The 11,950-nt window shown below is 34.8% G+C and overlaps 2 protein-coding genes across 2 annotated transcripts; one reads left to right on the top strand and one right to left on the bottom strand.

Annotated features, from left to right (window-relative positions):
• LOC104700835 lies at positions 6,097 to 6,911 on the top strand. Its single transcript, XM_010416430.2, has one exon. It carries the CDS (start codon positions 6,165 to 6,167, stop codon positions 6,702 to 6,704), a length of 540 nt encoding a protein of 179 aa, XP_010414732.1. The 5' UTR covers positions 6,097 to 6,164; the 3' UTR covers positions 6,705 to 6,911.
• On the bottom strand, positions 8,943 to 10,363 carry LOC104700834 (GDSL esterase/lipase At1g58430-like). The gene is made up of 3 exons (XM_010416429.1): positions 9,717 to 10,363; positions 9,331 to 9,589; positions 8,943 to 9,249 (listed from the first exon to the last, which is right to left on the bottom strand). The coding sequence occupies exons 1-3, from the start codon at positions 10,326 to 10,328 to the stop codon at positions 9,056 to 9,058; spliced, it is 1,065 nt and encodes a 354-aa protein (XP_010414731.1). The 5' UTR covers positions 10,329 to 10,363; the 3' UTR covers positions 8,943 to 9,055.

Below are 11,950 nucleotides of genomic sequence, written 5' to 3'. Positions count from 1 at the left end.
ATTCGATGTCTCAGCCAGAATGGAATTAGTAATTCACTAATTCATCGAGAGCTACACAAATACAAAAACTCACGATCAGGGTTTCTATCCCTTAAGATCACCACATGAACATGGGTCTATATGCATTAACTGTTTCTTGTTGTAGTAACAAACATTTGAGCATGCTTAACTACTCCTAAACCAACTCTGGTTCAATTACTCTTTCGGTTTAATGTCCTTAACCAATGCTTCAACACCATGAATGTCTATTGAGTAATATTCATATTTATACTTGCAAGTCCATATTGAATGCTAGACATGGCTATAGAAACAGAGGGTTGTTAAAGAACACAAGATTGAAAGTATATCTCACTTTTATTAGTTTAAGAAAACTAACACAAAAACTTAAGCTCTCAATCTCTCTTTCTCTCAAAACCTCATAAGTTATCTTACACCTCAACATATCCTTATCTATAACTTTGCTAATCGTAATCCTAGTAGGAAATACTCATATTTAGATATCTCCTAAATACACTTTAATCCTTATCTCTTTGTAAACACAACTATTCTAGCACTAGGACTAACTTCCATTCAAGCTTCTCTCAAGTTTATCCCAACAATCTCCTTCTTAAACTTGAAAGCTGTTCTTGTCAATTCCTGAACCCCCATGAGACTTATCATTTCTCTGAACTTAGTTTTGTCTAAAGCCATGGTAAGTATGTCGGCTCTTTTCTCACTTCCGGGAACATGTTCCACCTCAATTTGGTCATTCTCAACATGTTCTCTTATGAAGTGATTGCGCCTATGTATATGCTTGCTTCTCCCTTGGAAAGACAGGGTTCTTTGTGAGAGCAATTGCTGATTGATTATCAATTAGGATAGTAACTTTCTCTTCTGCAGCTCTAGTGATCTCGACTAGCAAATCCTGCAACCAAAAAGCTTGTTTTGCAGCCTCAGTCCCATCCATGAACTATGCTTCATAAGAAGATAGAGTTACTACATCTTGTTTTTGCGAGCACCAAGTGAATAGGGCTTTCTCCGAGATAAAAAAAAAAATGTGTTCTGAGGTGCTCCTTCCATCATCTGCATCAAGGTTATGGCTACAGTCGCTATAACCTATAGTCGAGGCACCTTCATCTTTCCACAAGATAAACCAAGATTAGTAGTTCCTCTTAGGTATCTTAAACATCGTTTAATTGGTACTCCATGCGACTCTCCCGGACTCTGCATATATCGATTGAGTATCCCTACACAATAAGAAAGATATGGTCTAGTGTGAAAAAAATACCGCAGACATCCAACATTCTTTCTCTAAGCCATTGCATGTATCTCCCTTTCATTCTAAGCTTTAGAAATTTTCAGTTCTGGTTCAATTGGTATAAGAACCGGGTTGTCCTTTGACATTCCTGTTTCCTTCAAGATCTTGTGAGCGTACCGATCTTGGCTTAGAGTTATTCCATCTTGATGTTGATCTACTTGCATCCCAAGGTAGTATGTCAATCAAGGTCACTCATTTCAAATTTAGAAGCCATCTCCTCTTTAAATTTGTTAATGACAACCAAGCTTGTTCCTGTGGTAAATAAATCATAAACATATACACCTATGATTAGAAAATCAGTACCCATGTTTTAATGATAGATAGATGATTCCTTTGAACATTTTACAAACTGTGATTTAACTTGTTATTCCAAGCTCTAGGCGGTTGTCTTAAGCCATACAACGCTTTGTTGAGTTTGTAAACCTTCCCCTCATTTCTTTTTTTTTTCAAATCCCTCTGGTTGAGAAACATACACAGTCTCTTTGATCTCTCCATGAAGAAACACTGTTTTGACATCGACGTCGTAAGATCAATAAGTAGTCTTATAGTTTTGATCCTAGCAGTTGGAGCAAAAACTTTTTCAAAATCAATAGCATATTTCTGCACATACCCTTTGGCGAGAAGTCGAGCTTTATATATGTTGATACTACCATCAAAGTTTCTTTTCAACTTACATATCCACTTCAAACCAATTGTTTTTGCTCCTACAAGGAAGTCAACAAGATCCCAAGGTCTAAGTTTCTCGGTTGAGCCCATTTCCTCTTCACAAGCCCGTCTCCACTCCTTAGACTCTTTTGCAATATCAAAACTTCTAGGTCATTATTAAGGCTGAGTAGTAAGAACTCACCTTCTTCCTCTGCAAGCAAGACATAGTCGTCTAAGTACTTAGGCCTAACACTCTATCGTGTTGTTCTTAGTAATTCAGGTACTGACAAAATTGCAGGCAAATTTGTAGGTAACGTTGTAGTCTCGTGTGGCTCTTGCTTCGTCTATCCTTTATGTGTTGCCTTCAACGTGATCTTCGGATGATCATCACTTGCTGCTTCGCTCAAAGACTCTCCATCAGCAATATTCTGACTGTACTCTCGAAGACCATGATTCCCCAAGACATCAAAACTAATTTTCAAACTCTCATCACCATCCTCTGTTGAGCTATTTTGAGACCAATTCCATCCTTTTGATTCGTCAAACACAACATCTCGCCTCACTATGATTTCTTTTGACTAGGGTCTGACAAACGATATGCCTTAGAACCAGGTTTAGATCCCAAGTCAGGGATGAAGTAAACATGAATCATTACTCTTGGCTTCCCATTCTGATCAATAAAAGCAATTGTCCCTTTGCCTTTGATATCAATCTGAGAGTCATCTTCGAATTGCACTTTTCCGGTAACAGAACTATCAAGTTTCTTGAAATACCTTCTATCCCTAGTCATATGATTACTCGCACCATTATCAAGGTACCATACGTTATCCCTATCTGTATTTGCCTCAAACTTGCTCGGTACACACAATATTTCATTCAAATATACCACTTCATGCATAAAAAGCTCGTCTGCATCATGTGTATCCTTATTGTCACTTTCTTCTGTTTGTTGTAACTTGAGGAGTCCAGTCGGCCATTGTGAGGCATAATGACCAGTCTGGTCGCAGCGAAAACATGTGATTTGTGATAGGTTTCTACCACCGTAGCGACCTCTTCCTCGTCCTCTGTAGAAAGATCTACCTCCACGACCTCTTCCTCTGAAACCTCCAGATTCACCATTGTAGTCTCGATAGTGCTGACTCATGTGTGACTATGTATTGGCATACATCAGCTTACTATGGTCTTCTTGAGTATCTTGTTCTTCAAAGATACGCTCCTCATAGGCTTTCAGACGTCCAATGATATCTTCAAAGCTGATGTTATTCAGATCTAGAACTTGCTCTAGAGAAGCAACTATGTGAATGAATTTTCTCCGAGGAAGACTTTTGAGAAACTTCTTGACGAAGATTCTTCTATGTTAGCTCCTAGGGCGGCTGACTTTGATGATATTGTAGCTAGGTTGCCAGAAAAATCATCAATGTTCTCAGATTCTTTCATCTTCAAACAATCAAACTCAGCCATTAGATTCTGGAGTCTGGCTTCTCAAACTTTTTCTGCTCTAGTGTGCCTAGAATGAATTGCTTCCCACACCTTCTTTATTCTCTCTAGTTCTCCAACTTGCATCGTTAAGCTTTCAGGTATCGATTGAAATAATAAGGCCACAGCTATATCGTTTTGTTCTGAGTCAACATGGTTAGTCTCTGCTTCAATGGTATCCTAAACCTTATGAACTCTGAGGGTGATCCTCATCTTCATCACCCATACAGTGTAATTGGTCGAGGTTAGCATCAGACAAACAATGGAAGGAGACACTCCTCCTTCTTTAGGTCGTGGTGTGGCTACGGTAATTTCGGACATGATTCTTTGGTGAATGATTTTGGCTATGATACCAAATATAGAAACAGATATTTGTTAAAGAACACAAGATTATAAGTATATCTCAATTTTGTTAGCTTAAGAAAACTAATTCAAAAACTTAAGCTCTTAATCTCTTTTTCTCTCAAAAATCTCATAAATTATTTTACACCTCAACATATCCTTATATATAACTTTGCGAATCCTATTCCTATTAGGAAACACTGGTATTTAGATATCTTCTAAATACACTTTGATCATTATGTTGTTGTAAACACAACTATTCTAGGACGAAGACTAACGTCCATTTCAAGCTTTCTCAAGCTTATCCCAACAATGGCTATGTTCACTAATGTTTTACAATTTTGTTAAATGGTAACTTGAGTAATTTAGTAATTTTGATTATTCAAGTGTTTGGTGCATGCAAACTTTTGATAACAATCAATCATGCCGAATTCAGGAGTAGTGAGTGACAAATTGAATCCTTTACTTAAACAAGAAGTTGAAAAATTGTTAGAGATAGAGAAAGAAAAAAGAGATAGAGAGTTGAATAGTTCTAACAAAAAATAAATAAAGAAGAGTGTTGAATGATTCATTTCCGCGTTAAGATACGAATACGATACGCAGCACTGGCCACGGCAAGCAATTCAAGGTTTTTTATTTTTATACTGTTGTTTTTATCCCTGTTTTAAAAATCTTTGCCTAACACCGATTACGTCCCGTAAAATTGCTTACCCTATCCGTCTCGATTAATGATTAATTCCCACCTAGCATCGATTATCCGATTATACCGTCTAATCTGATTAATTTCCGCATAATTTTGTATATACCAATTATTTTTGGAGCCAAATATAAATCAAAAATATATTATTTTATTTAGATATTTAAATTAAGAGTTTATGATGTTTTACAATAACTAATGTACAAACTTTTAATTAAAATCATAATTTTTTTATTAAAATTACATTTTTGTGTGTTTTACCGTAATTTTAAAGACAATACTATAGCTTTATATTTTATTTGATATTTTTCTTTTTACATAAACATAATTATACATATATTTAGTACTATATATTTTTAATTTACTATTAATTTAATTAAATAAACCAAAAACTAGTCCCCGATTAATTTTCGTTTAATCTCTGATTTTCTCGCTAAGCGTTAGGCCCACCCCAACCACCGGACTAACGCCTAGTGATTTCTAAAACAGATGTTTTTATCAATATCATAATCGTCGAATTGAACGGAACATTTGGGATTTTCAGTTGACTAATAATTTAATTTGGGATTGTTTTCTAGCTAAAGCCACGTTCGTATCCAATTTTAAATGTCCCAATTCCCAATAAATTCAATTTTTTAAAAAATTAGGTAGAGTAATTAACGCATAACACAAGTTACACACACCCTTTAACAAACATATGTTTTACACTTTTAAATACAAAATAATTTGTTTACCATGTTTAACGCACCTTCAACAATAAAAAGCTTAGTAAACAAAAGGTGCCTATAGTGTTTTTCACCCTTAAACTTTTTTTAATATACATCTAAATTATATTTTATGTCGAAATCTTCAGTTATTCTGAAAAAATGCATATATAATAGAACTCGGTCCCAGGCATTGACTTATAGGATGAGTCTTTTATCAGTTTCAACAAATTAAACCTTTTGATCATACTTTCGATTTAATTATGGAATTTGGACAAATTAAAAATTGTATTTTTGGTAGGTAGGTCATTTTCAAAAAAATGTCTCATTCAACTGTCTATTTTCAAAAATACTTTTTTTTAGATCTGAAAACTATAATATTTATATAAGATGGTTAATAGTTGGAGAACTTGATCCAAGTATTTACAGAGTTTAAAGGTATTTTATAAGATATTTATAAAGTTTACAGTGTATTTATAAAGTATTTCTAAGGTACTTATAATAATTTACAAGCGTATGAAGATAATTTCTGGATGCGTATATATACACATATTTAAATAAACCTCAGATTTTATAGGCAAATTTAATAAAATTTTTGGGAATGAATATATTTATAAAAAAATATAATAAAAATGAAAAATTTTGAAATTTTCTGAAAAAATATATACAAAATATCTAATTTTCATAAGATAAAAGCTTTTATTTGGAGGATCTAATTGTAAAAGAAAAAGTGAGAGGATCGGATGGATATAACGAGAGGAATTTGAGTCTATATAACCAACAAAAAGTTGACCTATCCAAATATTTACTACAAGAAGTCCGTATCACCAAGTCAACAAAAAACCATGTTCCACTCGTATATCTTCAACACGTTATTATTTCCCCCTTTCTCAATATTGACCTTAAACTATAATCTCTCTACCTACTTATTAAAACCATTTCATGTTCCAAAACCAAACCCATCATCATCATTATTACATCAAAACAAAACACAAGAACAAAAATGGGAAATAGTGGAAAAAAAAAGAACAGGTTCTTAAGAATCGTCACCATGCCTCTAAAAGTTCTAAGCAAAGCTCGTGATCTCTACATGAGAAGCATCACAGGCTGCGCAGCTCGCACTCACTACTCTTCCGCCGTAGACGCCGCCTCGGTTCCCTTTCCGAGAAGCCGGAGCACTTCCTCCGCCTTCTCTTCTTCCGCCTCTTCTCGGAGAAGATCTTCTGATTACACCTTCGACGATGATTATAGCGAGCTGATTAGAGCTGCTTCGGCTAGGAGTTTGGGTCATAAGAACGAGATTGACATGATCATTCACCAACAGCTTCAGCAGCAACAGCAGCAGAGGCAGAGGCAGGAGATTCGCGTTGCGGCGGTTGCGGTTTCGGGAAAGAACGGTTTGCCGAAGAGCTCGAGCGTAGGGATGACAATGGCTAGGATTGATGAAGAAGATGAAGAAGAAGGATCTATAAAGAAGGGATCCGATTTGTTATATCCTCGTAGCAGATCACATGCTGTTACTATCAGAGGATCAAAATTTTAATTCACTAATTAATTGTCATTGTTATTTTTCTTTTCATCATAAAAAGTATAAGTTCTCGAAACTAAAAGGTAATTAAGAAGAAGAAACAAAACAAAAATTACGATGTCATGTAGTTTTTTAGTTATTTCCGTGGTTATGGAATTATTTTGATGTAAAGTTTTTGTAAACAAAAGAAAAAAAGTAATTACTGTCAAATATTTTTGAGAATCTAATAACTTTTATATTTTTGGTAAGGAATCATAGAGTTGAGAATTAAAAATTGACCAATAAAGTAAAGTAAAAAAACATGCAGTCGAAATGGAAACAACATAAATAAAAAATTTGAAAGTAAATAGAATAGTTACTTTCACTTTCAGCTAATGAACTTTTTTTATCTTTATAAAGTATTTCAATTTACTTTTATCTACTTTTCTAGACCAAAAAAAGAAAGCAAATGACTCTGAAGTCTTTTTTTTACGTGATCTATAAAATATAATATAGTTCAATCTGTTGACCCAAAAGATGTGATTTTTCTAGGAAATGGTGGACCAGAATGGGAATTCAGGTGGTACAGAAACAGTATTTACTCGCCGAGAATATTAATAGGTTATTTGCTTTTGATTGGCAATCTCTTTGCCGTTTTGGTATGGATATACTGTATATCATATACATATACCACTATGATATAGTTAGTATTAATCACAATATTGATATTAAAAGTGTTACTCTTAGCTGTTTTATACATTTTCTGTTTACTGTTTTTCTTACAATTTTTCAATATGCCGTAACAGTTTATTTCTTTAACTCACAATTTTTTGTACAGTTTTATTTACGCCAATCGGAGTTATTATGATTTTCATTCCAAAAAGAAAGAATATGGATAGCAAACTAATTAAGAGAATTATATTAGAACATGTGGTGGAGAAGAGTTCTCGTCGCTTCTCTAGTGAAAACATAGCACTAGGCTAGATGTCACGGCTCTAATAATCAATCTCATGGCTATAATTTGTATCACCAAATTAGTCTATGGCTTAAGGCCTTAAAGCAATTTAAATTTAGTATATATTCTTATGTTTTTTGTGAATGATATACGAGTTCTATTATTAGAGCCTATATGATGATTGGTAAAGTTAGAAAAGCGATGTTGTAACCCCTAAACACGGAACAATCAATTATTTATTGAATTCGTGTTTTCTAGTTGCACTCAATAGTGCATTGTTTACACAATCACACATGTATATACTCGTGTCGACATGTGTGTGTAGTTGCACTTGTACTTAAATAAATATAACTTATATTTTATTTCATGCTACTTAAAATAGCAGACCTAATAACTTGTGTGTTCATAATAATCAATTGTTATCTTCCGAAATATTAATTTCCCTTTCTCTTTATTGTAGCTCAAGTCATATGTTCACCAAACTTTTTGCCGCATTAACAAAATGAAACTACCAACTTTATTATCAAAACTTCATTCACTGTCCACCAGCAGAGATTCGTTATGGACTTACCGACTTGGTGGGAATGGTTAAACCTAATATAATTGACAAATATACAACATCCTTATTGATTACGTAGAGAAGGAACAAAAACACTAGTTTAATAGTGTATCGTCATTTTTACATTCAACTATCGAATTTTAGTTGTTAATTAATTTCTAATGTTCTACAAAATTTACCAAAAAAGTTGGGTACTTAAACATCTGGTTTGTACAATTATCCAACAAGGAAATAAACAATATTTGCAAAAAGTGTTTGGAAGTGTTCTTAATAATATTTACTATATTTTCTTAGCTGTTTTCTTTTTGTTAAAAGGTTTTGGGCAAAAAAAATATTTTTCAAATTTGGTAAGATCACTAATACTCTGGAACAAGGGATGCTTGAATATTACCACTTGAGTCGAAGTTTTTTGTTCTTAGGAGGTTTTTTTTCCATTTTTTTGTTTTTGGGAACTCTTTCAAGATCTTAAATCATACAAAAACACTTGTTCAAACATTCGTGTTGTGCTTAACATTCGTGTTGTTCAAATCCCTTTCTAATTGAGCAACTCTTAGGGTCAGGAGACATGCTAGATTTGGGAAAAACACCCAATGAACTTTACTAGTACTCTAGGCTTGATAAAAGTAAAACACCCAATGAATATGTTTTAAACCCTTGTTGTTGACTGACTGACAGATTTTTATAATTAAAAAGTCAACTGATTTTGAATTTTTTTCAACAAATGGAATTGTCAACTGATTTCCTTTGTGCAATTTCGCTAAAATTTAAAGCTTCAGTAAGAGCCAAAGTTTTAGTTGATTAAGAAACGATAAATCCACAAATAGTGGCATTATGAAACAAATAATTTGTTTCCATTCTGCAAATCGTGATGACTTAACCCCTAAGCCACCCACGTATCTTAGCGTCAAGAACGTTGCCAATGTAACTATAGGCAGCTTCCGATGGATGTATCGAGTCAAAGAACAGAAACTCCGAGCGATTCTGACACAAAGGAGAATAAGCATTACACATGAAGCTTGTCTCCAAGAACCCTGTTCCACAGCATCCTCTCGTCGTCTCTGTAAACCCTGTTTTAATCCCACATACAAAAATGTTATAAAATCTCACAAGAATAACTTGGGGAACAAGAAAGATCTTTCTATGTATACCGTATTTGCTAGGGTTTTGGATCATGTCCATCATAGGTTCATAGACATTAGAGTAAAGAATCTTGCTTCCTGTAAGTGATGCTTCGATCTTAGGTAAGAGCTTCTGAAGTTTCTGATTGTATAAAACAGAGTCTCTGTTTTCTTGTTCCAAGCAATACCTTAGGACGTTGCGGAATTGTGCAGTCATTTGAATCGGTAAACATCCCATTGGCGGTAAACCTCCAACCAAAAATTTCCGGCAACCTAGACTATAAAGCTCCTGCACACATACCGAAAAAAAGATTTGAGAGATGATCAAGACAGATTATCGAAAAATAGGTTAAAAGGCGTTTAGAATCAGTTCCAAAACCCTAATTTCTTGTAGGGGAAATATCTTATGACGTTACCCGCACGAAATTGTTAAGCCTATGAAGCACAAAGTCTTGGTAATCAGAAATGCTAGGATACACGCGGCGCCATGAGGGAACATCGTAATAATTCAAGATGAAATCATTAGGCCCTGCACTCACAACCACGAAAGCATTGTTTATGATCTTCATAGCTTTCTTGTCTCCTACGATACTCTTAAGACGAGCAATGTAACTCTTGAACATATTTGGTTGTTCCGAGACACGAATCGCTTGTGTGATGAGACTGGTTTGGTCATCGTAACCGGCACCTGCTGATGCAAAACAGACTCCGGTCACGATGTCTTGGTCAGTGAGATTTGGTTGTAAGAAAGGAGGCACAAACTGTTTGATGTTGAGTTTGGTTGCGATTATGTCGGAGAAAATTTTTCCGTTTGAGAATCTTCCGTTTGGTGAGTGGCTTGGGAAATCAATACCGTAAGGAACATGTTTAGCTCTGAAGATTGTTTGTGAAGGGAAATTGTTGTTGCCTGTGTCAACCGTTGAATCGCCAAAGATGAAAATCGCTGGAAAAAGTGGTTTGGCGTTTGAGGACACTAGTAGTGTTGTTGTGATGAAGAGAGTGATGGTTATGGTATGAGCAGTCGACATTTTTTTTGTCTTTTTTGTTTTATTGATCTACAGAAATGTATTGTTTGGTCATGTATATATAAAGAGTTTTTGTTGGTGATTTTTTTCACCTCCTGATTAGTGTTAAATAACAACTTTAACTAAATCATACAGTATTTGTACTTTGGAGTTCACTTATTTTTCTGCCTCTTAAAATGGTTGACCAATTTTGTGCAACTTCATTTGTACTTGGTTATGAAATTTATTACAGTATGTTTTATAATTGACCAATACAAGGGTGGACAAGTACAAAACAGAGATAACAAACATTTTTAGCTTCACCGAAGAAAGGGATCTGAACCTGCTGACTGACCGGAAGTAGAGACTCGAGACAGTAACATCGGCGGATGCGAGAGGCACGACTTTGCGGCAAAGGCTCTGGACTGGAAGCATCGTCAAAAGCATTGAGAATCCAACTCTGCTTCCTCTCCTTCGACTTACCTGACGACAGGCTAATCACTATTAATTATTCTTCGCTAACATTAATTTAACAAAATGAAACTACCAACTTATTTTCATAACTTTCGTGGTGCATTTACTATTTAACTACCCGCATATAAATGATGGACTTGTCGAGTTGTGTGGGATTTTTTTTTCTTTTTGGTAACAAGTTGTGTGGGACTAGTTAAACCTACTATATATTTATGGCTCCATTTGAATTTAATCCTTGTCTGTTTTAAATCTACAATATCCTAATAAGTGATAGCAACATAGACCTATAAACGACTTCTGTGTTTTGTCATTTGCATATTTACACACATGGACCACATGGTTTACATAATTGTCGACGTACGGTTGCTTGTTTGGAATTAGATGAGGATGTAATAGGGTGAAATTGGTTACGATTACTCGGATCACCAGATAATTTTTTAAGCTCAGGAAGAGCCAACAAGTTTTAATCACTATGCAAGTTGGAATATCTTTGAAGTGTTGTAATCTTGAAATCGTTAAATACTAGAATTTAACTTTTTAGAAGTGTTAAATAGATTAAGTTCGGTGACCACTCTAGAAGTAAACAGGCTAACAGCAACCTTATTTTATTTCTGCTCTGGCAGGTGTAGTAACTAGTAAGAAGGCAAACACTACTAATAAAAGAAGACTACAAGTAGAGGTCGAAATAATTAGGTTTCTATTTAAATGTAATCTTTTTATTTTAGTTTTGATCAAAATACTGCTAATATTATTAAAGTTAAATCGGATTACAAAGGAGGCGGAGAGCCTTTTTTGCCAACTCATCGGCTTGAGAGTTCTGAGATCGGGGAATGAAATTGAAAGTACAAAAATTGAAATTTGACGCTAGTAGGAGGACATCGGGGAGAGTCCTATGAAGTTCCTTGAATCGGATCTTCGCATTGAGAGCTTAGACTAGCTGTTGCGAGTCGGAAGCGAAATATATGTTTGAGATGTGCGATTCATTGCAACTCTTACCGCATCAAGAGTGAGTTGACGTGTTTTTCTGATGTTGTGCCTCGGATTTTAACCTGTGTGTGAGAGTCTTTAATAATCCAGCCAAATCCTGCCGATCCAGTCTCTGACCACGAAGCGTCAGTGAAACATCGAAAGGTCTCGGAGGGTTCCTTTGACCGAGAGGTAGTTCTAGGTTG

The sequence above is a fragment of the Camelina sativa genome, chromosome 7, assembly GCF_000633955.1.
Source record: "Camelina sativa cultivar DH55 chromosome 7, Cs, whole genome shotgun sequence".
Classification (NCBI taxonomy): Eukaryota; Viridiplantae; Streptophyta; class Magnoliopsida; order Brassicales; family Brassicaceae; genus Camelina; species Camelina sativa.
Note: the sequence above shows the minus strand (reverse complement) of the source record. Positions and strands in the feature narration are given on the sequence as shown.